Source organism: Microtus pennsylvanicus, chromosome 1 (genome assembly GCF_037038515.1).
Source record: "Microtus pennsylvanicus isolate mMicPen1 chromosome 1, mMicPen1.hap1, whole genome shotgun sequence".
Lineage (NCBI taxonomy): Eukaryota > Metazoa > Chordata > Mammalia > Rodentia > Cricetidae > Microtus > Microtus pennsylvanicus.
This window is the reverse complement of record NC_134579.1, coordinates 93536277-93563785: the sequence shown is the minus strand read 5'-3', so window position 1 is coordinate 93563785 and position 27509 is coordinate 93536277. Positions and strand designations below refer to the sequence as shown.

Sequence of the window (27509 nt, the reverse complement as noted above, 5' to 3'; positions counted from 1 at the left end):
GCTGAACCGCCCAAGGTGTAGAGATCCCTTCCTAACATGGGCACAGTACTACCTCCTGCCCTGCCAGGTCTTCCGCGAGGAGACCCCCACAGCCCCTGGGTACTGGGGGGGGGCTTCTGTTGAATGTGGTGGACTCCGGGGACTGCCCGTCAAGGGTGGAGGTGACAGGGACGGAGAGAGCCAAAGCTGAACAGATCTTGCTGCTTTTCTGGGAATACCTGTGCTTTGGTTTGGCAGCCATGTTATAAAGAAGCCCAACTAGCCCAGAGGAGGCCAGTGAAGGTGTTCTTGCCACAGGCTCCGCTGAGGTCAAGGTCAACACTAACATCAGCGGGTAGGAATGGTGGGTGTGCGCTTGTAATCCAGCACCTGGGAGGCAGAAGCAGGATTGGGAGTTCAAGGCCAGCCAGCCTGGTCTACGTGTAAAATCTGAAGCCAGCTTCAGCCACTTGAGATCCTGTCTCAAAGAAGAATGAAGGAGAGGGACTGGAAAGATGGCTCAGCAGTTAAGAGCGCTGACTGCTCGTGCAGGGGACCCAGGGTCAATTCCCAGCACCCGCATGGTGGCTCACAACTGTCTGTAACTACAGTACCCTTCCACAGGTAAAACAAAACACCAATGCACATAAAAGTAATTAATAAAAAAAAAAAGAATGAAGTAACCTCCTCCCTCCTTGAGCCTATGAATCAGATCACACATGGAGAGTCAAGAGTCCTGGTGGAAGGACCACAGAGCTGCCTGGTTTTCTAAATCAAGTTCATTTTATTTGAGATTTTCCACATGCCACAGATTTACATAAAAACAGCCATTCAGAATGCAGTTTGTCAGCACCACAGTGACACCTGGGTGTGTCACTACCAGATACCAACCACACAGGCAGTTCTCCCAGCTAGACAGGAGTCCGGGCAGTCAGTCACCAAAAGGGGGGGAATGGTCACTTAGCACCTGGTCACAAGGCCTTCCATGCCCTGAAACAATAAACACTCAACTCAGGTGGTGCCAAATAAAGTCACACACACTGCGTCATGGTCAGAAGCGGCATTACCTAGACGCGTGCTCTTGCGTGTGCACACACCAGACACCTACAGATGCACGCACACTCCTGCTATGGAAACCTTTGTTTGTACACACATTCCTTGCAAAGCAACCCATGAACACCTCGCCGGCACAGAGGTCAGGGCTTTGGCTGGAGCCAAGCCTGCCCTGTCTGCACCCCCAGGTTGAGGCAGATCCCAGGCCAGCATTAGCAGCAGCGCTGGTCTCCCTGACCTGCTGCTGGCAGACCCGTGGCAGCCTGCCAGGTCTGGCTAGGGCAGGGCAGGTGCAGCCAAGCAAGCTCCTGGTCTGAGCTTTCAAAGAAAAGCACCCCCCACTGGTGGGCCTCCAGAGATGTGTACGTGTGACGACTGAGCAGCCAGCATAGGACCCATGGACGGTCTAGACTCCACGCAGTAGTAACACAAGAGCCTAGCAACTTCTACTGTGCCCTGCAGGCCCAAATGCAGATGAGACCAGTCACAAAGCTCCTACAGCAGTGCAGTGGGTGCTGCTAATAACTGCGAGTACCAGGCCGGACGGTGGTGGCGCACGCCTTTAATCCCAGCACTCGGGAGGCAGACAGGCGGATCTCCCTGAGTTCGGGCCAACCTGGTCTACAAGAGCTAGTTCCAGGACAGGCACCAAAAACTACAGAGAAACTGTCTCAAACCAAAATAATAATAATAATACAATAATAATAATAATTACCAATGAACTGGTCACATCCACAGGAAGAGGTCAGCGTATAGGACCCCATTCAAAATTTCTCTCTCTCTCTTTTCCCCCTCCCTCCCTCATCTCTTCAGGCATAGTCTCATGTAGCCTGGGCTGGTTTCAAATTCATATATAGGTGAAGCTGGCCTTGAACTCCTGATTCTCTTGCTTCCACCTCGCATTCCCCATCACACTTGGCTTCTTTTTTCCTTGTGAGACAGCAATTTCCACCTCTTCAAAGGGGCAGGTCACAGCAAAGGCTGGAGGAGGAGGTGGCATACTGGCATCTCTCGGAAGGGGTGTTAGGGTGGCTGTCCATCCTCCTCGAGGGTTCAGCCTTGGCTCAAGAGGCCTGGCCCTTGGCACTCACTCCTCCACTGCCTGGGCCCGTCTTTCCCACAGACCCCTCTGGGCCCAGATATCATCTTGCTGAGAACTTAGCTTTTAACTCTGGGTCTGATGCGGTGGACAGACACTGAATCTACCCTGGATGCCCATGTGAGAGACACCCAGTGGATTGTGTCTGGGCCCAGTCCTCTGCTGGCCACAGCCTGGGCCTAGACCTCGAGGTCTTGTTACAGGGCCTCCAAGAGCCAATTGCAGGACAAAGCCTGACCCTGTCATTTAAGAGCAAAGCACTCCTCACTCTGGGCAATAAAATTCCTCCCTATGAGAATCAGGAAAGCGAGTTGGGGAGATGGCTCAGTGGGTAAAGTACTTGTTGCGTGAGGACCTGAGTTCAGATCCCCAGAAGTGGTGGTGCACATGGGTCATCACAGAACTCCCATCACAAGCTGGGAGATGGAGATGGGAAGTCCATGGGTGGGCTAGCCTAGTGTACACAGCAGCAAACAAGGCGGGGGTGAAAAGGGACACCAAAGATTGTCCTCTGCCCTCAACACATGAGCGGGGGCACACACAGACCTGCATACACACATACACACATAGAATTTTAAAAGGAGAGAAAATGAGAAAAGCCACTCAGTGAGCCCAATATGGCTTGCTGGTATGTGCCAAGCCACAGGGTTAGGAGATATGGCATCAAAGCAGGACATAAAACACAAGGACTAGCTGGGCACTGGTGGCACACACCTTTAATCGTAGCAGTTGGGAAGCAGAGGCAGGAGGATTTCTGTGAGTTAGAGGCCAGCCTGGTCATCTACAGAGTGAGTTCCAGGACAGCCGGAGCTACACAATGAAACCCTGTCTTGAAAAACAAAATGAACAAATCGATGAACACAAGGTCTGGGCAGGAGCAGCCAGGGCTGGGAGGAGGCAGGGGAACAGGTAGCTGTGGAGGTCAGGAGATTTCTGTTTACAAAAGACTCTCCCTCCTCTCTACCTTCTCACTCCAACACAGAGAACACACACCAGAAGAAGCAAGCCCGTATGCACATACATGCTGGTACACACACACGTGCACACACACGCACGCACACACACTCACATGCACACACGCACCTATAGGTAGGTACACGTGCACACACATGCGGGTGCACACACACTCACATGCACACACGCACCTATAGGTAGGTACATGTGCACACACACGCACGCACACACACACTAGCACGTAGACACCCGTACGTAGGCACGAGCACTCACTGTCTCACTGTCTTCTCGGCAGGCAGCATATGGTCTGCCACTTAACAGCCGAGTCCTGCCAATCGGGGACCATTAGGGTGGGTTCTTTTCCCAGCGTCAAATGCTGCAGGCTATAAATTGCGATTAACACCGGTGCCAAAATAGCACTTAGCAAAAATAAGCACGCTATTGACATCTGGTGGATCCTGTCCCCAGTGGAGAAGGAGAGAAAATTCTCACTTGAAGTCAAAGGACTATTGCAAGAGATGCTAAGAATACAAGGCCTACTATTGAGGGTGCTTCCTCAGGCAGTCTGCACCCCAGCCTCCTGCAACCAGGCCCCCTCCCTGACAGCCCAGTTTCTGAACACAAATGATGCCACTAGCGAAAACTGCTGGCTCCCAAGACCTGCCTATCCACAGGATTGACAGGACAGCTCTGGCCTTTGGGATACAATCCCAGCAGAAAGGTAATTTCCTGTCTGAACAGGGCTGCCGTTTGTTGTTTTGTTGTGTGGTTTTATCGTTGTTGCTGTTTGAGATAGGGTTTCTATATAGCCCTGGCTGGTCTAGAACTCATGATATAGACCAGGCTGGCCTCAAACTCACCTGCCTCTGCCTCCCAAATGCTGGGATTAAAGCCTGCACCACCACACCCAGCTGAGTGGAACTTCCTTCAAAGGAAGAAATCACAGGACTCTTGGGACCTGACACCTCCAAGCAACCTGCCTCCCTCAGGCTGTGACCAGCTTGTCTCATTTTAAAGACAAGCAGCAGTTGGTCCTGGACAGCCTACATGGTAGCCTTCAGGTGTCAGCTTAATGCTTTAAAGACACACCCAGAAACTGGGGAAGGAGTTCCACCACCTCTGGGACCCTTGTCTACAGCTGTGTGGGCCCTCAGTCTGCCCTGGAATCTTAGCAGCCGGTCTCATGGCCTGCAATGCCAGGAAAAGGTAAGACAGGCTCACAGCTCTCAGAAAGCACGTTAGGTCTGTGAAGGCAAGGGCTGCGGGGATGGGGTGGGTATCCCCTGGGATCAGCCTACAGACAGAAGGATCCCTCTGGGAGAGAGGGAGGATTCCCTCAGGCAAGAGACTGGATGAGAAGGGAGGGCTTGGCACTGCAGACCATGTTAAACACTGGGGCTAGAACAGCAGGGGGCAGGCAGAGCCTGGGCCTGAGGGCTGTTTCCCTAATGCTGTACCCAGAGCCAGGTCAGAAGCCCCCAGGCCTCCCCAGGCTCCCACTGCCAGGCACAGCCTGCCTGAGACCACAGGGCACACGCCCAGAGGCCAGTTCACTCGCTCCTTACCAAGAAGGGAAGCTGAGGAGACCACAGCTTCGGAGGATCAGTAGCCAAGAAGGGGCAGGGACAGGCTGAGTCTGTGAAGGTCACAGCAGCACGCGAGGCCTGCTGGCCCTGCATGGACTGAGGTGTCCCGACTGGAAGCTACCTGGATCAATGCCCACAGTGTACGGGTGACCCTTTACCAAGAGAGGCCCAGGCAGGAGTCTAGTTGAACCAATCCAACCACAGGCTCTCACAAGGCCCCTCTAGGGTTACAGACTCTAGTGTGAGGAATGGGGTGAGGCCACAAACACTGGGTCCTCCCTCTTCTTTCCTTTTTTTGGTTTATCAAGATTAAGACAGGGTCTTAAGTAGCCTATGCTAGCCTCTACCTCAATTATATATCTGAGGATAACCCAAGTTATCCTTGACCTCCTGAATGCTGTGATTACAGGTGTGAGCCGCCATGAAGGTGCTGGGGTCAGAAACCACGGTCCATGCACACCCTCTAACTCAAGTCGCACCCACGGCTCTCAGTGAATCTCTGTAATGCCCACTCTGGCTTTCACTGTTTTTAGCTATTCTATTGAGGCCAGAGGGTGCGGACTTCCCAGGAAGCGTTCAGACCTCCACAGCACCTCGAGTTTTTAAGCAGAAGCCCAGGAACGGAGGGGAGAAGTGAGCACTTGCGAGACACAGGCCCAGCTCCTCAGGCTCAGCTCAGGAATGATGCCATCCCACAGTTCCTGCCCAGGGGACCCTCTGGCACAGGCATCATTAGGCTGAAAACATCCCAGAGACATCATTGGGTTAAAACATTTTCTTTTTTGGGGTGGGGATGGAACCCAGGGCCTCACACACACACATTAGACCATGCCCTAATGTGTCAATAGGAAAGGAGCCAAAGGCTCACAGATAACATTGTGGGGAGGTCACAGTGAGAGCCCGGCCCACACTGACCCCACGTAGACACAATCACATGACTGAGCTCAACTGTAGATGACCATGGACAAAGGGACAGTCCCCAGACTGAAGTGAGTGGGGGGACTGGGGAGTATGGCCAGGCCCTGAAGGCCAGGATGGCTCGTCCACTGCTCTCGGTCATGGTCACCTCATCACTGGTCACCATGCCCAAGCACACCCCTGAGAGGGAGAGGGAACCTGGGGGACTGGCGTGAATGTCTCGGAACAACCACAAACTCTTTCTTTCTGTCACAAGGCAAGGACCCACTCTCCTGGTTTCTTGGACCCTTGTGGAGACTCAGACATGAAGAAGCTCTGCTGCAGGAGTGGCGGGGCTGGGGCCAGACAGCCCTCTCACCACCACAAGTTCGGCGGCTCCTCAGCCACTCTGCTTTTAAATAAGGTGATCTCGTCCAGGTGCACCATGGGGACATCTCGGATGACATCTGTCAGACCCTCGTGGAGCAGGGGGAAGATGACGACGTTCAATGCGGGCCTCTCTGCCTGGAAACTGAACCAGAGACCAGCCATTAATGGGGCTGTGTGGGTTAAGGATGCAGCTCAGAAGGGGAAGGGTGCGGGGAACCACAGGAGACCCTGGGTTCAGTCTCCAGCACACATGCCTCTGTCTACTTAAGCCATCAGATCCTAGAGCCAGAACGCAGAATGGAGGGAGACAGGGGTTGTGGCTAGGCCAGGGCCGGACAGTCAGTGTCTAACACACATGGAGCATCTGTCTGGACAGAGCAGTGATGAGCACACACTGAGCACACACTGAGCACAGCGGCAGGCTGGGAGATGGTTCAGCAGTTAAGAGCACGCTGGCTACACCTGGGCAGTGGTGGAGCACACTTTTAATCCCAGCACTCAGGAGTCAGAGGCAGGAGGATCAAACTGTTAGCCTGAAGCCAGTCTGGTCCACATAGTGAATTCTAGGCTAACAAAGACCACACAGGGAGACCCTGTCTCAGAGGAAACAAAACAAAAACTTAGGCAGGAGCAAAACTCACTTGGAGTGAGATGAGGGGCAGGGATGGCAAAATGCTTTGCTTGGCCAGATGTTCAAGTCACCTCCTCTCTGCCCATAGAGCTCCTGTCCGCAGCCTCAGGAGCCCAGAGCTGGACACACCTCACCCCACTGTTCTTAAACATTCCCTTGCACTGTTTTCATAGAGACATCAGAAAAGGCGGGGTTCAGACCAAAGCTGAGGAGGAAAAGACACACCACATGCCATTCTTCACTGAGCTGTGACAGACTACTGATGGCACCCGTACCACACAACCCAACCACTCTCAACCAGCGCTGGCTGAGCGAGCGGCAACGGGACCTGACTCACCCGGAAGGCTGGAGGCTCTGGGAGGACTGGAAACACAGCTCTCTGGCTAAAGGCACGGGCTGCTCTTGTAGAGGACCTGTGGATTCCCAGCACCCACACGGCAGTGCACAGCTGTCTGTGACCGCAGCTCTAGGGGGATGCAATATTCTCTACTGGCCTCTGCAGGTAACTGGACCCACATGCACACACACAGACACATAGCACATAGAAAACAACTGGAGGCTCTGGAATAAGAATAGAATCCCCAGGTCACACCACCTCAGGCTCCACTCCCAGGAGGACAGACTACCAAATGAAACACCCAAATGTTTTCCTATCTGAAATAGCCTGTGGCCCAGGCAGGCTCCTTCATGTCCCTTACTGACCCTTGTGTGCTGCCAATGCTACGGGGGCCCAAGCTCCTTGGCCATCTTCTCCAGGCCTCACAGTTCACAGCTCCTGGAGCTGGAATTTAGCAGTCACCAGCTCAGCAACCAGGTCACAGTTCTCCCAGGTGGGAACATCCCAACAGCCTGCTCTAGTGCTACTACGACGCAGTGCTGAGCCAGACACTGCCCAGACACCATGTGCCTCGTACAGAAGCTGTGCAGGCTTCAAGACAGTGCAAAGCCCGCTCTTTTTTCCCTCCCTTCCTTATTTACTTCCTTCCTTCTCTCCCCAAGACAGGGTTTCTCTGTGTAGCCCTGGATGTCCTGGAACTCACTCTGTAGACCAGGCTGGCCTCGAAACTCGCAGAAAACTGCCTGCCTCTGCCTCCCAAGTGCTGGGATGAAAGGCATGGCCATCCACCATGGTCAGCTTTCTTTGTTAATTTTTTGAGACATAAATCCACATTTCATGTTTCCCAGGTTGGCCTCAGACTTGCTAAGCAGTTGAGAATGACGCTGAACTTCAGATCCTCCTGCCCCCATCTCTCAAGCACTGGGGCTATAAACCTGCACCACGGGGCCCAGTCTGTACCATGGTGGGCTAGAACCCAGGGCTCTGTGCATGCGAGGGGAGCATTAGATCAACCAAGCCCAGTTGCTTCCTGTGAGGTGGGGAGAATCCAAATTCAAACCCCAAAACATGAAGGGCTGCAGTGTTGTCATCAAAAACAAAAAAGCCGAACACAGGAGGGTAAAAAAGAAACCATTGCCTAGGACCTGAGGCACACAAGCAGCCCAAAGTTCAGTGCTTCCCTGAGCTCTCCAGACAGGAAAAGAAGAGCACTGGGGGCTGCTCCGTATAGCTGAGGCCAGCTTGGGCAACCCCAAAAGTGGTATAACATGCCTACAAGCCTATAATCTCAGCACTCAGGAGGTAGATGGAGGCAGGAGGTGGGGAAGCTGAAGGTCATTCTCAAGGCCAGCCTGAATTACAAAAACCCTGTGAAAAGTTTCTAAACCAAACAAACAACAGCATCAGAAAAGAGGACAGCCCGCTGTCCTGGCTACTTTTCACAAACACCCTGGGCACTGAGTGCTGGCTGCTGGGAGCAACACTGCCACCTGCTGGAGCACTGCGGCAGAGCGCCCTGCACTGGGCTCCTGGAGGACCCAGGAATGACTGTAAGAGTGCAGGAGCCCAAGAGGCACCTGGAGAGGCTGGTGCCATGCTGGGGGAGGGGGCTCTGCAGATGGCCTGAGGCTGCCAGCAATCCAGGAGAAGGATTTGTGCTGGCCTGGGTCAGGACTTCCCCTGAAGGGCTTCTCACACCAGCAGCACAGCTCCCTCTTCCTCATTTACATTTTCTTAAGACAGAGTATCATGTAGCCCAGGCTAGCCTCAAACTCACTAAGTAGCAGAGGACGACTCTGAATCCTGCCTCCACCAGTCAAGAGCTAAGATTACAGGCGTGTGGCAGCTCATCTGTGGCACCAGCAAGACTGAGCTTATTTATTTAGGCTCATGTATGTGTGTTAGTTCACATGTTTTTTTGTTTTTTGGTTTTTCGAGACAGGGTTTACCTGTAGCTTTGGAGCCTGTCCTGGAACTAGCTCTGTCTCGAACTCACAGAGATCCGCCTGCCTCTGCCTCCTGAGTGCTAGGATTAAAGGCTGTGCGCCACCATCGCCCGGCTAGTCCACATGTTTATGTGCACCACATGTGTACAGGTACGCAGAGTGGCCAGATGTCCATGGAGTACCCTGGAACTAGTGCTGCAGGCAGCCGCAGCTGCGGGCCCTTGGCAGGAGCAGTGAGCACTCCTAATTGCTGAGTCATCTCTCTAGCTCCACACTGCAAGAACTGAACCCAGGGTTTGGTGGCTGCCAGGCAAGCACGCTACTAACTAAGTTAAGCTCTCTGTCCCTTACTTGTCTTTGAAATGGTCTTGTTGTATACCCCAAGCTGGCCTTGAACTCACCATGTAGCCCAGGCCGACCCAAACACCCTACCCTGTCTCAGCCTTCTCAGCGTCCTCCTCCATCCTAGCTTCTCTCTCCATCCCAATGTGCAGTTCCGTCCTACATGCTGCCAACTGGTCCGGTACTTCCTGCCTCAGTACCCTCATCTGTAAGCTGCAGTTACTACAGCCATTTCTTAGGACCCCTGTGGTGGAAGGAGAGCTAACTCCTGAAAGCTGACCTCTGACCTCTCCACACATGCTGTGGCCTGCACACCTGTCCCACAAACATACACAAAATAAATAAATGTATAAATGTAATACAAAATTTAAATACTCTAAGTCCATCTGGTACCTGATAACATGACCAAAACCATGGATAAAGCAGGGGAGCCAGGAGCAGGTTTCTCTGGCGGCATTTCAGTGAGTGGAGAAAGGCCAAGACAGGACACAAGACCATCACCAACGATCAGGCAATGCACGCTGTGCCCCAAAGTCCTCGTGCTGAAACCCTACTCCTGACATGCAGCTAGCAAAAGGGACGAGCCAGGCACAGTGACTCGGCATGAGATCCCAGCACTCCAGAGGCAGAGGCAGGAAGAGCCACAAGTTCGAGGGAACCTGGCTTGCACAGTGATTCCAACCTACCCTGAGATACAGAGAGACCCTGTCTCAACAACAGAAGGTGGAGCTTCGGGAGGTCTGAAGGCAGAGCCTTCGCAATGATGAGGGCAGGATCAAGAAGTCCTTCCTGGGCCCACATGAAACACAGTGAACTAAGTAAGACTGCCTCCAGAACCCAGGATAAACTCTGTAGCTAAGGTTAGCCCTGAACTCCCAGGATCCTTGTGTATCAGCCTTCCAAGTAGCTGAGACCAGAGACCATCTATAGGAACTGCAGGAGATCAGGCTCTCTGATCATGCTGCTAGGATCTGGTACTCCATCTCCCGAAAGTGGGAGCTGGGCTGGGGACACTGATGCTGTCCAAGACCTCCCAGCCACCAACAGACCATGCCAGGCCATGCCACTCACCTCCGGAGGAGTGACTGCTGCAGGCTCTTGCAGGTGGTGAGGGATTCTCCAGTGAACATGTGACACACGACAACATGTAGGCAACGGGCCATAAAGGCCAGCACGGCATCCGGCTGCACGGTACCACTTCGAGACACCAGGCACAGGCGCTCCAGAGATGAACACTGGCCCAGTGCCTGGAAGAACTGTGCGTTGGCATTGAAATAGGGCTGCTCCAGCCTGCGGAGAGAAGGGTGTGAGTGCCAGGGACTTGGCTCTCCTGAGGAGATCCTGACTCCCAGGACGAGATGCGGCTAGTCACTGTCTGCAGACCCTGCCAGCTCGCACTGGCTCAAGGCCATCTGTCTTCCTTCCTCAGCAAGCTGTCCCACCCCCATACTGTCACACCTGCTGGCCTTAGGAGGATTCACACATGACGCAGCCTTGGGGAGTCAGTCTGATGGCAGAGACAAACCGGGAAAAAGTGGGGGTCCAATAGGCTAAAGTGGGTGGGAAAGGGGCAGAAAAGGAAGAAAGCTCCTCAGGGATGCTTTGAGGCTAGCATCTCGTCGTCATCCCAGAGCACAAGCCCCTCTACACATGTTCCATGAAAGGGTTACTGTTGTTCTCAGACACAATGAAGAAGCTTCTTTAGGCCACGGAGGGGGCCAAATGGCTTTTCTCCTTCACCAAGGATACCAGTCACCTACATCATCTATAGAGCCCCAAGCGATACACACTCACATTGGAATTTTGATTTCCCTCCCTTTTAAATAAAAAGTATAGTCATTTATATTTTATACATATGTGTGTGAATTCCTGCACGTATGTGTACCGTGTGTGTGTGCCTTGTACCCAAGGAGGGCAGAAGAGGCATTAAATCCCCTAGAAACAGAGCTACCAGTGGTTGTGAGCCACTTGTTTCTGGGAACTGATTCCAGGTCCTCTGCAAGCATACTATACGCTTTTAACCGCTGAGCCAGTTCTCCATGCCCCCCCCCCCTTTTTTTCATTTTTGTTAGCGTGATGCCATGGACTGAGCTCAGGCGCTCAAGCGTACCAGCCAGGCTCTACTACTGAGCTACAACCTCAGACTTCACTTTTTTTTTTTCTAATTTTAACTGATTTTTTTCTCTCAAGGCAGGGTCTCTGTGCAGCCCTGGCTGGCCTTGAACTCACTCTGTCTATTAATTCAGAGATCCGCCTACCTCTGCCTCTCAAGTGTGCACCACCACCACCTAGCTTTCCACGGTGTGGGAACTGAGCTTAGGCCTCAGACACGCTAGGCTAGGCAGGCATTCCTCCACTGACCCATACTCCCGGCCCTTTAGTTTTTTTAACCTTGTTTTATTCTTTCAGTTTTGCATACGCACATCATGTAAATTAGTCATTTTCACCCCTCAATAATTTCTATTTTGAGCCAGGGTCTCACTCTGCTGCCAAGGCTAGCCTTGAATTCAATGGTCCTCCTGCCTCAGCTTCTCAAGTGCTTCTTTATAGGGTATGAAAGTGGTAGGAAGCAGGGGTGCAGGGCCCCTGGAAACCTTGAAGTTACCAGCAGCAGCAGTGTGTGTGTGTGTGTGTGTGTCCCCCTGTCCCCTCCCCTTCTCCAGCAGCAGGGGATGGAATCCCAGTGCCAGGCAGCAGCCATCACCTCTACCAGTAGGTGGCAGCATGGACTTGCACTACAGGCCCAGGTGTCCCCAGGCCATCTGAGTCACAGCAGTAATGTGTCCCGTTCATACTTTTAAACCTTTTCCAATTAGACAGCCACTTACAGAACCTTGCCCTGAAATAACTAATCTGTCAGTGTTCAGCCTGCTGTGAAAATCCTATCTCTCTCCCTCCCCAACTGTGGGGCCAATGCACCCTTACCCTCTCCCCTGTGCACCAGACTGGTCAGCACCCAGGGCAGCTGGGAAACTGACCTAAAGGAGGTACCATCTGAGGCACCTAAGGGTAGACAGGGAACAAGGAAATGGGATCCACCCAGATCAGACCTCGTCCTAACTCTGACCCTTCCCAACCACCTCAAACCACCAGGCAGCAAAGACCGGACCTCTCCTTGCCATTCAGCTCTCTGGGGTGAATGTGCCCACCCCCTCCGGCCAGGCGGGATGAGGGAGAATGACAGCTGAGAGCTGCTCCTGAGACCGTGCCAGCCCTGGCTCAAGTGACTCTCGTTTCCGCCCAGGCAGCAGAGGGTGACTCAGGGTAACACCCGCCTCCAGCCGTGGGAAAGGTGGCACCCTTTTCTGCCTGACACGTGATCCTCTCACCACAGGGGTGTGCCCCAAACCCACAGCCAGAACAACCTGTCCCTGTGGCACCTCCACCCCACAGGGAGCCAGGCTGGTACGAGCTCAGGTTCAGGGCAGACTGTGGTGGAGGCGGCAGCAGGTGAGCCTGGGAGTCCCAGGGCTGCGATCAGAACACTCCCCAAGAAAATGCGGGCGCCCCCATGCAGCCCCTGCAACCCCAGGAAGCAACTCCCTGGCGAGCAAAGACTCTGGAGCCTATACTAGCTCCTGCCACCTGCTGCATCATCTCTGGGCTCGCCTGCTCAGAAGGCAGTGATCCAGAGGAATGGCGCCATTTGGCTGCTCTGGGAGCCTGTGTTTGTTCAGAACAGGCAGTACCTCACACAGCAGACAGTTCTGAGGTTGTGGGCACAGGCTGGAGCCTGGGTAGAGATGCCACTATGAACTGTCATCAAGCTCTTGCGAGCCTACAAGACAAACTTATCCCCAGTCCTACAGGTCCTGCCTCTGGAGAGGATGCCAGGTCCCAGGGACAAACCAGCATACAGCCCTGGCTGGCTTGAATCCACAATCCTCTCGACTCAGCCTCCCTACACAGCAGGTGTGAACCATCACACCTACCTGCAAAAACACAAGGCTTGCTGGACCCACGGAAAACAAACACTGACGGCAAGATGAAAAAAATCTAGAAAGACCTTGGCTCTGAAAGATTCAAAGGCTCACCTGGTACCCTCGAATTTAGGAAATGATCCTAATCACGGAAGGAAGTCAACAGCAGTGGCCCAGCAGAGAGTTATACATCAAATATATTCTCTGATCCATCTTTCTTTTCTTTTCTTGAGACAGTCTCATGTAGCCCAGGCTGGCCCAAACTATGTAGCTAAGGATGACCTTGAACCTCTGATCCTCCTCCTCCCCACACCCAGTCTGTATGGCACTGAGGTTGGAACCCCAGACTTTGCATCCGTCAGGCGAGCTCTTTGTTGACTGAGCTGCATCCCCAGCCTGATTCTGTGATACATTTACCATCCTGGCAAACAATGACCATGCATGCCCTAACCGTGGCTTCAGGAAAGGCCAGGGGCGTGACAGGACAGGCACAGGAAGACACAAGTGTGAGAGACACCACAAAGGAAGCAGTGAGGAAACGGAGGGCCTAGTGACTACAGGGAGCCACAGATGCAGCCAAGGACGGCGTCCATCTGTGCGCCTGGGAGAGGCAAAGGCAGCTGTGGGAGAGGGAGGAGGGGCGGCGGCTGTGGCAGACTTTCCCACTATAGCTACAGAGTTTGCTCTTAAGAGAGAGAACCCAAGGCTCACATTAACTTTGTCTTGTTTTTGTTGTTCAAATAGAGTCTGGGTAGCCCAGGCTGGCTTTGAATTCACTGTGGAGCCAAGGCTGACCTTGAGCTCCAGGCTCCACCTCTTGAGAGCTGGAATGATGCTGGCGTAGAGTCACAATATCTGATTCTTTGTGTGTCTGGGAGTGGTGGTGCGGGGGTGCTGTTGCCTTTGAAGACAAGGTTTCAGTCTAGTCCAGGCTGACCTTGACTCAAGGCAATCCTCCAGCTTAGCCTCCTGATTTTAGGCATATGTCACCACAAACAACTGACTGGGATTTATAAACAGGGGGTGTGTTCCCAAAGCCAGTAGAGCCAGAAGGCAGAGGACCCATGGACATAGACACCCAGGCATGGATACCAGCTGTCCACAGAGACCTCCTGGGCTGTAGCTCTGCTCAGCTGAGGATCAAGCCAGAGCAGCAGGGCAAGTGACCAGATAAGACAGAGGCTTCAAACCCAGACAGCCATAGCGTGGCTTTGTTCCAAGGAGGACAGGAAGTAGAGCTCACAGTTTGGCCAAGCAGCTCTGGAAGGTTCTGGGCCGTTAGCAACACAGGACCTGCTGACTTCCTGTCACGCTGAAGCTAGGCAGGGAGCAAGGCAAAGAACACACCCTGTCCTCCCTTGTGGGTCCTGAGGACAGATTGGTAGTCAAGAGCCTCCTGCTTCAGATCTGACATCAGCGGCCATGGATGCTGGGAGAGAAAGGTCAGCTTTGCGCCTGCCCAAGGCACAGCTCTGGTGCTGGCTAGTTTTAAGTCAACTTGTCCCAAGCTAGAGTCATCTGACAGGAGGGAGCCTCAGTTGAGAAAATGCTTCCGTAAGACTGTGGGCTGTAAGCAGATAAACCTGTAGGGCACTTTTTTAAAATTAGTGATTGATGTGGGAGAGCCCAGCTCATGGAAAGCAGTGGCTCTTAAGAAAGCAGGCTGAGCAAGCCATAAGGAGCAAGCCAGTAAGCAGCACCCCTCCGTGGCCTCTGTATTAGCTCCTGCCTCCAGGTTCCTGCCCTGTTTGAGCCCTGTCATGACAGGAGTGTAGGAGTGTAAGCCTTCAAGCTGCTTTTGGTCATGGAACTTCATCACAGCAATAGAAACCCTAAGATAGGCACCAAAGAAGCAGTAACTAACTGTACTAGAGAGAGTGACAGCCACGTACAAGTCCCTTTAGGCTGACATGGCTTTGTGGCCCTGATGATGCTTCCACCCACCCACCAGCAGCTATGGACTGGCAGAGTCCTCAAGTCCTGTCCAGAGCCAGGGACTTCACTACGTGGTGTGTCCTACATGAACCTCGTGTGAGGCTCCAAAGCCACAGAGAAACCCTGTCTCGAAAAAAAAAAAAAAAACCCAAAAAAAAGAACCTCGTGTGGTGGGGCATAGAATTAATCCCAGCACTTGAGAGGCAGAGGCAGGACAACCAGAAACCTCAGCCATCCTCAGGTGCACAGAAAGGAGGCCAGTCTAGGACACAAGAGACCCTGCCCCAGCAGGAAAAAGGATGCTTACAACTGAAGCATGATGGGCACACTTAGGACCCAGATGCTCTAGGGTGAAGGCAGGAGGATCAGAGTTAAAGACCTTCCTGGATGACAGTAGTGGACTCAAAGCAAGCCTAAACAACTTGCTTAAAACAAAGTAAAACGAGAGCTGGAGACAGATCGGTGGCAGAGTACTTCCCTGGAATACGCAAGGCCCTCACTGTTCATGGGGTGCAGGCCTGTATTTCCAGATGGAGAGACACCTAGTTAGAGACCATCTTGGGCTAGACAGAACCTATCTCAAAAACTGAAGGACCAGCCAGGCATAGTGACGCACACCTTTAATCCCAGCACTTGGGAAGCAGAAGCAGGCACATCTGAGTTTGAGGCCAGCCAGACCTACAGAGTGAGTTCTAGGACAGCCAGTGCTACACAAAGAACACAAAGAAACCTTGTCATAGCCGGGCGGTGGTGGCGCACGCCTTTAATCCCAGCACTCGGGAGGCAGAGGCAGGCGGATCTCTGTGAGTTCGAGGCCAGCCTGGTCTACAACAGCTAGTTCCAGGACAGGAACCAAAAAAGCTACGGGAGAAACCCTGTCTCGAAAAATCCAAAAAAAAAAAAAAAAGAAACCTTGCATAAAAATACAAACAAACAGGGGGCTGGAGAGATGGCTCAGAGGTTAAGAGCATTGCCTGCTCTTCCAAAGGTCCTGAGTTCAATTCCCGGCAACCACATGGTGGCTCACAACCATCTGTAATGAGGTCTGGTGCCCTCTTCTGGCCTGCAGGCATACACACAGACAGAATATTGTATACATAATAAATAAATAAATATTAAAAAAAATACAAACAAACAAACAAAAAGCCAAAACTTCAAGGACTAGGAGGTATGGCTCAATGGTAGAGCACCTGCCTAGAATCCCCCAGTGAGGGGCTGGGGTGTGGCTCAGTGGTAGATGATGATAATAGTAATTATAGTAATAATAATATAATTCGGGGCTGAGTATAGGAGCACAGCTTTAATCCCAGCACTCAGGAGGCAGAAACAGGAGGATTTCTGAATTTAAGGCCAGCCTGGTCTACAGAAGTTCCAGGCCAGCCAGAGCCACATAATGAGACCTTGTCTCAAAAAATGGGGGATTTGGGAGTGTGGAAAATAGGACCCTGCACTGGAGAGATGCCTCAATGGTTAGGGGTACTGGCTGCCATTCTTGAGGACCCAAGTTCTGTTTCCAGCATCCACATGGTAGCTCACAACCTTCTGTAACTCCAGTTTCAGGGCATCCAACATCCACTTCTGGCCTCCACAGGCACTGCACCTATGTGCTACCACAAACATGCATACAGGCAAAACAAACAAGTAAAACAATCTAAACAACTTTTTTTTTTTTTTTTTTTTTTTTTTTTGGTTTTTCGAGACAGGGTTTCTCTGTGGTTTTGGAGCCTCTCCTGGAACTAACTCTTGTAGACCAGGCTGGTCTCGAACTCACAGAGATCCACCTGCCTCTGCCTCCTGAGTGCTGGGATTAAAGGCGTGCGCCACCACCGCCCGGCTAAACAACTTTTAATAAGGTAAGGGTGTGAATGAAGTAGCACTGTGTGGGACAATGGGCGGGGCTGAGTTCCTGTGAGAGTGGTGGCAGACGAAATGCTGTCACCCGGGTCCTCACACCTCAGACCCTCTGTCCCTCCCCTCAGGTTCTCTGCTCTTCACTTCAGGTTCTCCATCCCTCACCCCTCACATTCTCTGCCCCTCACCCCTCAGGTCCTCAGCCCCCCATCCCTCAGGTCCTCAGCCCCTCACCCCTCAGGTCCTCAGCCCCTCACCACTCAGGTCCTCAGCCCCTCACCCCTCAGGTCCTCAGCCCCTCACCCCTCAGGTCCTCAGCCCCTCACCCCTCAGGTCCTCAGCCCCTCACCACTCAGGTCCTCAGCCCCTCACCCCTCAGGTCCTCAGCCCCTCACCCCTCAGGTCCTCAGCCCCTCACCACTCAGGTCCTCAGCCCCTCACCCCTCAGGTCCTCAGCCCCTCACCCCTCAGGTCCTCAGCCCCTCACCACTCAGGTCCTCAGCCCCTCACCCCTCAGGTCCTCTCCCCTTAACTTCAGTCCCTCCAACCACAGCCCCTCACCTCAGGTCCTTCAGCCGCTTGCAGTGCTTCAGCATGTCAGCAAGAGCAGGCATGTACACCACCTTCCCCATCATGCCCAGGTTGGCCAACGACAGAGACTGAAGCTGCTGGCACTGCAGGCCAATGCTCACCAGTCCAGAACCTGTCAGCATGCCTGGCAGCTGCGCTAGTGTCAGATGCCGCAGGAAGGCCAGCTGGCCAATGGCAGCCACCTCTGAGTCCCCGACGTTCTGTGCCCGACTGCAGGGCGGGAGGGAGTTGCGGATGGCAGGCTCGTTGCGGGGCATGGCTGAGGAGAAATTGGACCCTATCAGTTCCAGATGCTCCAGGAAAGGGAGCTTCTTCAGCAGAGACCAGAACACAGAGGCAGGCTGGGCGGACGACTGGCCCAGGAAGGGACTGGGAAAGGCCTGCACCCCAATGCGCACCTTCTTGCCAAAGCCACGGGGCACTGCATGCATTGCCGGCGGGGCAGGCGCACGGTCAGGCCTGGGTGCTGAGTCGGCCACGGAGCAGACAGGCAAGGAGAGGGAACGCAGGTGGCAGAGGCGGGCCAGGAGCTGGCAGAGGTGGCGGCCCAGGCCATCGGAGCTGTGGTGGTGGGCAGCTGAGAGGTTGAGGTGGTGCAGGTTACAGCAGGACTCCACCAGCGTCTCCAGGATGCTGCTGTCAATATCGTCCTCTGCCTTACGGAGCAACGAGTCTGCAGACAGGCAATGCACACAGCCACTGAGGTTGAGGCTGGCCAGACTGCGCAGGTCCTTCCCCCCATTGATGACCCGCTGGATCAGGTGACCACCTGACAGCGTACACCGGCTAAAGCTGAAGTAGAAGGGATTGTTGAATTTCATATGCTGGAGGAGGGTGGAGCCGTTCAGCCACGACTTCGGCAGCTGCAGGGCATCCAAGGCCACGTTGCGAGCCATGGAGTCCAGCAGGTTCTTGGTGGCCCCACTCTCTGCGAAGCTGCCAGGGACAGAGATGAGAAAGGCATGCAGGTTCTCAGGCGTGCGGTCACTAAGCACGGCGAGGTAGAGCCGCACCACCTCCTGGTTGATGTAGCCAGGGGCCAGGCGGGCATAGAAGACACGCAGGTTCTGGTAATGGGGGACATTGCTCTGGCCCACCATGAGCTGGCCTGAAAGGACAGCACCCTCACGTGTGCGGTCCAGGATCTCGAAGTACAGCAGCAGCTTCTGCAGGCTGGCACAGCAGGGCACCACACCATAGGATGGTGTGAAAAGTGTCTGCTTGAGTTCCCTGACACGGCTCAGGGTGGCCTTGCACTCACTGCTCAGCTGGCTGGCATCGAAGCCGGGACTCACATCAATGGCCAGGGAGCGCAGGTGCTGCAGGGCCGAAAGCACCTTAGACAGTCGCAGGGAGGTGAGGTGGCAGCCTGACAGGTTCATCTTTACCAGACTGTGACAGCGGGCCACGTGTTCGATGGTGGAGCCAGACAACCAATAGCAGCCCGCCATGTTCAACTGCTGGATCTCCCGGCCAATCTCCTTCACCAGCTGCTTCACCTTGTCCTCACTGGCCTGCAGAATGGGGACAGGGCAGGAGAGACGGGTGTCCAGGGCTACTCCCCACTCCTGCTCAGAGCAAAGGAAAGCTTCACGCTGCCAGCAGTGAAGAAACCCCATGCCCAGGAAGAAAAGTAGAAAGATGTTCGCTACCACTGGGCATGATGGTGCACGCCTTTAATCCCAGCACTTGGGAAGCAGAGACAGATGAAATCTCTGTGAGTTTGAGGCCAGCCTGGTCTATAGAGTGAGTTCCAGGACAGGCACCAAAGCAAAAGAGAAACCCTGTCTCGAAAAAACAAACAAACAAACAAGATGTTTGCTACCCAGGCCTGGTAGCATACACTTGTCATCTTCGCATATGGGAGGCTGAGGCAGGAGCATTACGAGTTTAACACCAATCTGGACATAGCTAGACTCTTTTTTTTTTTCTTTTTTCGAGACAGGGTTTCTCTGTGGCTTTGGAGACTGTCCTGGAACTAGCTCTACAGACTAGGCTGGTCTCGAACTCACAGAGATCCACCTGCCTCTGCCTCCCGAGTGCTGGGATTAAAGGCGTGTGCCACCATTGCCCGGCCTAGACTCTTGTTTCAAAAAGAAAAACAGTAGTTTACTGAAAGCTCTAACTGGGAAAGGAGACGGCTCAGTGGTATGCGCTGCTCTTCCAGAGGGCCCGAGTACTGCTCTCAGGACCCATAGCAGGGGGTCACGACCGCCTGGAACTGCAGTTCCAGAGGAATTCAATACCTTTGGGCTCTGGGGGCAAAGCACTCACATGGGTACACTTAAAAATAACTAATCTTTTTAAGCTGTATTTTTTTTCTTTTGCTTTCTCTCTCTCTCTTTAAACTGTTGTTGCATTTTGTTTGTTTTTTTTTGTTTTTACGACAGGGTTTCTCAGCCTTGGCTGTCCTAGAACTCATTCTGTGGCCCAAACTGGCCCTGAACTCAAAGATCTATCTACCTCTGCCTCCTAAGTGCTGAGATTAGAGGCATGTACCACCATTGCCTTGAACTTGCAGATCCGGTCTCAGCTTCTGAATGGTAGGATTACAGGCCTATGCCATCAGGCACACACATCTGGGCTGTTTATTTGTTTTTGTTTGAGACAAGGCCTTACTGAATTGGTCTGAGCTGTGAGCATCCTGCCTCAGTCTCCTGAGCGCTGGGACTACATGTGTATCCTACCATAGTGGGCTCATATCTCAGGTTAATCAGAGACTTCAGCCCCTCGCCCTTCTGCAGCAGTGTCAACTGCGACCCCCCCCCCCCCCGTGGCGCTTCACAAGGACCTTCTACAATCTGTCCTGTGGTGCAGTAACTCCATCCCAGGGTACCTGTGGGGAAGGAGGCCTCCCGTTGATCCCTGTCACTACATCCACAGGCTCTATGCCCTCCTGCCGTGGGACACCCACCTACCCTTTTCTACCCTGGCCCTGTCACTGTGTCCTAATGTGTGACTGACCATTCCCGGCTACACAGTCTTCTGGGCAAACACAGGCTGGCACCCTGGTTGACGCCGACTTCCCGCCCACGCCTGCCTCACCTGGTAGTCCTTCTGTAGCAGCACAGTGTGCACCAGGCTCTTGTCCAGGCACAGGACCGAGAGCTTCCGGCAGGTGCGCCGCACATTGAGAACCAGGTCTGTGCTGGGGACATGGCTCAGGATATGCAGGAGGATCTCATCCGAGAAGCCCAGCAGGTGGATGTCACCTGCTGCCTCTGCAGCTGTGGGGGCAGCATCATCATCATTGGACATGTCCTGGAAGTCGGGGACAGTAGAGGGAGGAGGGAGTCAGTCATTAGATGCTAGCTGAACAAGGAGAGGACCTGAGTTTGGATCCCCAGCACTCACACAGAAAGAGCCGTACAAGGTGGCATATGTCTGGAACCCCAATGCTGGGGATGCACAAACAGGAGGATCCTGCCCCCACAGCCGAAAAATCTTACTAACTCTTCACTCAAGGGTGAAGAACACAGAGTTCCCCAGAATCTCCTCTTAGAACTACACACCAGTGAGAAAGAACCTCTGACGGCCACCATCAACCAAATCCCTTAAGACAGGTTGCCATATAGCCCAGGCTGGCCTTGAACTCACTAGGTAGCCCAGCCTGAGCTAGAACATGGTGCTGGCAATATACACATGCACCATCACACGTGGCTCCCAACAATCACTTCTACTCCCTTCCTTCCTGACAGGGGCTCAACGTAGCCCAAACTGACCACAAACTGGCCAAGGATGACCCTGGACTCCTGATCGCCACCTCCCAAGTGCTGGGATCACAGGAACGCACTACCAGGCCCAGTCTACCCAGTGCTGGGACTGGAACCTAGGGCTTCACGCATGCTAGGCGAGCTTGTACTCTAGCCAAGCAACATGCCAGCCCTCTACAGCCTTTCCCAGTGAACAGCGTATGGTGCATACAGGCCCCTGAGCCACAGCCTACCCTCTCCCACTCTGCTTCCCAGACACATCTACTAGAGCAGGAGCAAAATTTTACACAAGGTGCTCAGTAATGTTCACAGGTGCATACTATACTGAATTTTCCCTCTTTTTTACATTTATATATGTAATTGTGTGTGTGTGTATGTCTGTGTGTGAGAGAAGGTTGGTGCACAAGGGCCTGTGTTAAGTCAAAAAACGGTGGAAGAGAAAGTGAGTGCGTATTGGTGCACAAGCGCTTGTGGAAGCCAATTTGTAAAGGTGTGTAAAGTCGGTTCCCTCGTCCACTATGGAGTTCTCATAAAACTAAGGTTGTCATGGCTCAGAGGTTACAAGAGCATACTGTTCTTGCTAAGGACCAGAGTTCAGCTTCCAGCACCCATGTTGAGTGGCTCCTGACTGCCTGTAACCCCAGTTCCAGGGAATCGCATGGTTTCTGTGGGCAACTACACTCATACATCCCAAAACAGACACACACAAATATATATCATCATTATCATAATAGCCAGGTGGTGATGGCGCAGGCCTTTAATCCCAGCCTTCAGGAGGCAGAAGCAGGTGAATCTCTGAGTTCGAGGCTAGCCTGGTCTACAGAGCAAGTTCCAGGATAGCCAGGGCTACACAGAGAAACCCTTCTCAAGAAAAGAAGGGAGAGAGGGAGGGAGGGAGGGAAGGAGGAAGAGAAGGACAAACAGACACACACCATAGCCTGGGTCTGGAGCAAGATGCCACCTTCAGGGCCAGCTCCCCACACTCAGGGTGGGCACTTGATGGAGATGAAATATCTTGTGCAGTTTTCTGATGTCACTATGGAGCTAACAGGCCTGGAACACCCCATTTTCTAACCTCGGCTTTCTAAGAGCTAGGATTACAGGTGTGCACCACCACTCCAATTGTGAAGAAGGATTTCCTTGTTTACACTGTTGTTGTGAGTGTGTGACGTTGTAACAACATGTCCAACACGTATGTGATGGTGTGAGTTGTGTAGGGAGCCCAGGTGGACGGGGAGTGTCTTCCCAAGTCTCTATCATATTCTCCGGAAGCATCTCGAGACATTCCAGCTGTCTCACTCCACTTACACGGATTAGACACAGACACACACCACCTGCTTTGCTTTATGTGGGCTGGAGATGCAGACTCGGGTCCACACGTCTGCACAGCAAGCACTCTGCCAACGGAGCCAGCCCCCTAGATTAGGGATTACTTTTTACTGCCTAAGAGAAAACAAACAAACAAACACGAAACACAAAACCAGGCTAACTCGCCTCCGAATGACAGCAGTTCTGCGCCATGGCCACCTTCCCTTCAGACAGCAGACTCTTCCAGCAACTTAATTGGAATGTGATTGACTTGGAACTGACACTCCAAAGCTTGCTAGAGAATTTGAAAAGCCAAGCATGGTGGTGGATTCCTCTAATCCTACAGGCATGTGCATACATACATGCAAACACAGGAAAACTGAAAGGGAAAAAAAAACTTGCAAAAATTAAAAAGGGCTTGGTGTCAAGAAGTGGCCTCATGGTTCACCAGGCTGACTCAGGTACTGGCCCGGGACACACTGATTCTGTGCTTCCCAATAGTTCCTTCTCCATGAGCCGAAAGCTGCCATCTCCAGCCATTTTCTTCTTTATCAGACCCTGTGTTGTCTCAGAGCAAAAAACGAGGCCCTAAGTTAAGAACTACCGCGTGTATCTGTGTGACGGCACACACCTGTAGGAGAAGGAGGCAGGATTATAAAGGCCAGCTTTGACCATACCTGTCCCAACAAAAATCAAAAGGAAAGAGAAAAGAAAAAGAACTACTCTGGGGCTGGAGAGATGGCTCAGAGGGTAAGAGCACTGGCTGCGCTTCCAGAGTCCTGAGTTCTGGAGAGATGATGGCTCAGCTGTTAAAGGCATTTGCTACTCTCATAGAGAACCCAAGTCCAGTTCTCAGCACCCACATGATGGCTGACAATCACCTATAACTCTGGTTCCAGGGGATCCAACAACCTCTTCTGACTTCTGTGGGCACTGCATGCAAACGGTACATAAACATACATGCAAGCAAACACACATACACATTAAAAAGGGGGAAAGGGGGGGCTGGGTGTGGTGGCACATATCTTTAATCCTAACACTTGTGAGGCAAAGGCAGGAGGATCTCTATGAGGTAAATTTAGGCCAACCGTGATCTATATAACCAGACCCTGTCTCAAAAATAATTAAAGTCAGCACTTTAATCCCAGCACTCAGGAGGCAGAGGCAGGAGGATCTCTGTGAGTTTGAGGCCAGTGTGGTCTATAAAGTGAGTTCTAGGACATCCAGGACTGTTACACAAAGAAACTCTGTCTTGAAAAACCAAATTAATAATATTTATTTACTTACTTTTTTTTTTTTTTTTGGAGACAGGGTCTCTGCCTACTGTGTGCTGGGATTAAAGAAAGGCACCATCACTCCTGGTTTTTAAAAAAAACTATTTTTTTGGTCAGGCAGTGGTGGGGTATGCCTTTAATCCCAGCATTTGGGAGGTAGAGGCAAGTGGATCTCTGTGAGTTGGAGACCAGCCTGGTCTACAGAGCGAGTTCCAGGACAGACGATAAAACTATACAAAGAAATTCTGTCTCAAAAAGGGAAAAAAAAAGAAAAAAAGAAAAAAAAATTTAAGGTAGAGAGTGGAAGACACCTAACACTGACCTCTGGCCTGCACATGCACCCAGCCAGGTGCACAGACAGACAGACTGACACACACATACACAAATAAGATAGACACAGTATTGTGGATTTATTGTCCCGCCCTACTTAGGAGGCTGAGGCAGGAAGATGGCTTGAATCTCTAAGTTTGACAGCAGCCTGGGCAACAGTACAAGATCTATTTTCAATGGCTCAAACCTTACTGGTGGCTATGTTGCCCACTCAAGGAAGGGAGAGGCTTTTGAGTCAGGACTCCATAGGACCACATGACCAGACACGCCTAATCCCTGCCCATACCACTCCTCAAGAGCCGCAAAAACGGCAATGCTACCCTGGAACTCTTCTTGCTGGAGACAGACCTTCTAGCATCACACGCCTCTCTCGTTCATCTGCAGCTGGACCACACTCTTCCCTGTCCATTGAGGAGACATTTCTGGGCCCAGTTTCCTTCAAGGAAGAAGCATCCAACAGACCCCAGCCACGGTTCTCATACCCATGTTCCATCTATTCTGGAAAACACTTCAAAGTCTCACTGGATAAACACAAGGAAACTCCTAAGACTTAAATGGTGGGCAGTGGTGGCGCACGCCTTTAATCCCAGCACTCGGGAGGCAGAGGCAGGCGGATCTCTGTGAGAGAGAAACCCTGTCTCGGGGGGTGAGGGGTGGGGAGGGGAGTGTGCCCAGAGCCACACCAACCTGATGACCTGAATTGAAACCCAAGAACTCACATAAAATGTTGGGTGCAGCGGCCCCCAGACAGTAGGAGACAGGAGAATCAGAAGGCAGCTACTCTGGAGCATGCACCATGGTGGAAACAACAAAGAGGACAGCAGAAGCTGGAGAGAAGGCTTAGTGGTTAGAGGCGACCACTGTTCTTTCAGAGGACCTGAGTTCGGTTCCCAGCATCCACATGGGGAGGGGCTGATAACCAACTATAACCCCACTTCCAGGTGCATGTGATCCCTCCGTCCTCTTCAGGCACCTGCACTCGAGTGCGCACACACACACACTTATACATTCATACACATAATTAATAGCAAGTACTCGAAACAGGTGAAAGGCAAGAACCAACTCCTGAAAGTGGTCCTCTGAAGTCTGCATGCATGCCCTGCCATGAACATGCCAGTACTCATACACACACATACACACTAATAAAATAAAGTGCACAGGCAGAGTCCTAAGAAAGAACAAATATAAAACTCACATGGGCAGGCAGCAACAGGGAAGCAGCCAGACCCTCCACCCTTCCCCTGTACTGCTGACTGCAGAGAAAATACTGTACGCTCATGTAACAGAACGCAGTGGGTTCTCCAGCGGACCTAGATCAGAGTTTTGGGGTCAAACCGAAACCCTATCACCCTCCCCCACACCACAATCAGGCTCCAGAAAGAAGTGGGCTGCACTTACGCTGACAGAAAAAACGAAGCGGGGGCTGGGAATGTGGCTGAGTAGGCAGAGTGCTTGCCTAGCATGCACAAAGTCCTGGTTCTATCCTCAGCATGGCATAAAACCTGGCGTGGGGATACACACCTGTAATCCCAGCGTTACAGAGGCTAACACAAGAGAAGTGCTGTAAATTCATGACTAGTCTGGGCTGCACACTGAGTTCCAGGCAAGTCTGGGCTACAGAGTAAAATAAACAAGAAAACAGGAGAGAAAGGACAACGTCCCAGAGCTGCGAGAGCTGAGTCAACGCCCAGGGAGATGGGGGAAAGGCCTAGAAACTCAGGAGGCAAAGTGAAAATGTCCATCCTGACCATCGGGATTGTGAGCCTGGGAACAGGATGGGGCCTGGGGAGAAGGGTAGGAGAGGCCAAGAATGGGCCTCGGAGAAAGGCCAGGGTCGGCAGGGAGCACCAAGAGGACCCCAGCCGCCGGGGCGGGAAAGGCGCGGGTCATACCTCTCCGGAGCTGACCGCCGGAGCTGCAGCCTCGGAGTCCCCCAGCCTGCCAGGGCAGGGATGCTCGAAGCCGGCACCACCACAGCTCCACAGAAACCCCGGCAAGGGGCGTGGCTGAGTCTCACTTCCGGCGCCCCTCTGTACGTATTTCCTCTAGCGCCCGAATGGACCGGGTGCTGTCGCCATATTGGGCGTGGCCGAGAGGCATCGAGAAGGTCACAAATGATGCAGTCAATCCAGCTCGCATCCAGCTCCTGACATTTCGCCCTGCACACTGCTCTCCAAGCCACCTGTCACAGCACGCAGGCATCCTACCTGAACTTACCCCTCACTTGTGTTAAAACTCTCGATAGCTCTCTGCACCATCTGACTTACTCTACCTTGTTTTGTTTGCGTCAAGACAAGGTCCCACTGCGTAGACATGGCTGTCCTGGAATTAGCTGTAGAACAGGCTGGCCTCGAAGTCAGAGAGATCCGCCTGCCTCTACCTCCCCTCTATACCTAGGCCACTTTATCTTATGGTTATTTGCTCTTCCAAAAGTCCTGAGTTCAATTCCCAGCAACCATATGGTGGCTCACAACCATCTGAAGTGAGATCTGATGCCCTCTTCTGGCCTGCAGGCAGACACACAGACAGAATATTGTATACATAATAAATAAATAAAATATTTTAAAAAATTACTTTCAAGAGGCTAAAGAGATGGCTCAGTAATTAAGAGTGTGTGCTGGCTGTCTGGTGGTGGTGGCACATGCCTTTAATCCCTGCACTTGTGAGGCAAAGACAGGTGGATCTCTGTGAGTTCGAAGCAAAAAACAAACAAATAAACAAAGGGTGTGTACTGATCTTCAGAGCACCTGCAATCACCTGTAACACCAGCTTTGGAGGACCTGACACCCTCTTCTGGCCTCCTCAGGCACTGGCACATACATGTGCATAAACACACAGAGACTAACATTCACGTGGGTATGAGTGTCTTGCCTGCATGTGTATCTGTGTACCACACGCATGCCGTACCCACAGATGTCAGATCCTCTGGGACTGGAGTTACAGACAGTTGTGAGCTGCCATGTGGGTGTTGGGATTCAAACCCAAGTCCTTTTCTAAAGCAGAGTGTTTATAACTGCTGGGCCATCGCTTCCAGCCCAAGCTCCACCCCCACCCCCAGTGTCTTCACCGCAGGACCAAGTGCTATCAGTTACGACAGTAGCCAGTTCAAGTGTGCAGACCCACAGGGGTACAGCATCAAGAGGAAACCCCGGTGCTCACTGCAGCCTCAGCACTGCCAGCAAGCAAGGAGGGGTGGAGATAGACTCATCGCTTGTAACAAATGGAGCACCCAGCTTTCCCATGTTGGCAGCGGGGGCGGCTGTGGGTGGATGAGGACAGGCATCACACGGGAACTCTCAGTGCTTTCCCTTGGAGCTCACTGTGAGCCCAAAAACTGCTCTAAAGAATATTAATTCCTTTTTCCCAGTGCTGG

The 27509-nt window shown here is 52.6% G+C and overlaps 1 protein-coding gene across 2 annotated transcripts; it reads right to left on the bottom strand.

Annotated features, from left to right (window-relative positions):
* Positions 1 to 4968: 4968 nt before the first annotated feature.
* Fbxl18 (F-box and leucine rich repeat protein 18) lies at positions 4969 to 26126 on the bottom strand. Of its 2 annotated transcripts, none has more exons than XM_075974037.1 (5): positions 26029 to 26126; positions 20557 to 20772; positions 17482 to 19025; positions 10286 to 10504; positions 4969 to 6100 (listed from the first exon to the last, which is right to left on the bottom strand). In XM_075974037.1, exons 2-5 carry the CDS (start codon positions 20767 to 20769, stop codon positions 5944 to 5946), a joined length of 2133 nt encoding a protein of 710 aa, XP_075830152.1. In that variant the 5' UTR covers positions 20770 to 20772; positions 26029 to 26126; the 3' UTR covers positions 4969 to 5943. The 2 variants fall into 2 exon arrangements, with proteins under 2 accessions (XP_075830152.1, XP_075830164.1); XM_075974049.1 differs by lacking the exon at positions 26029 to 26126 and adding an exon at positions 25535 to 25750.
* Positions 26127 to 27509: the final 1383 nt, after the last annotated feature.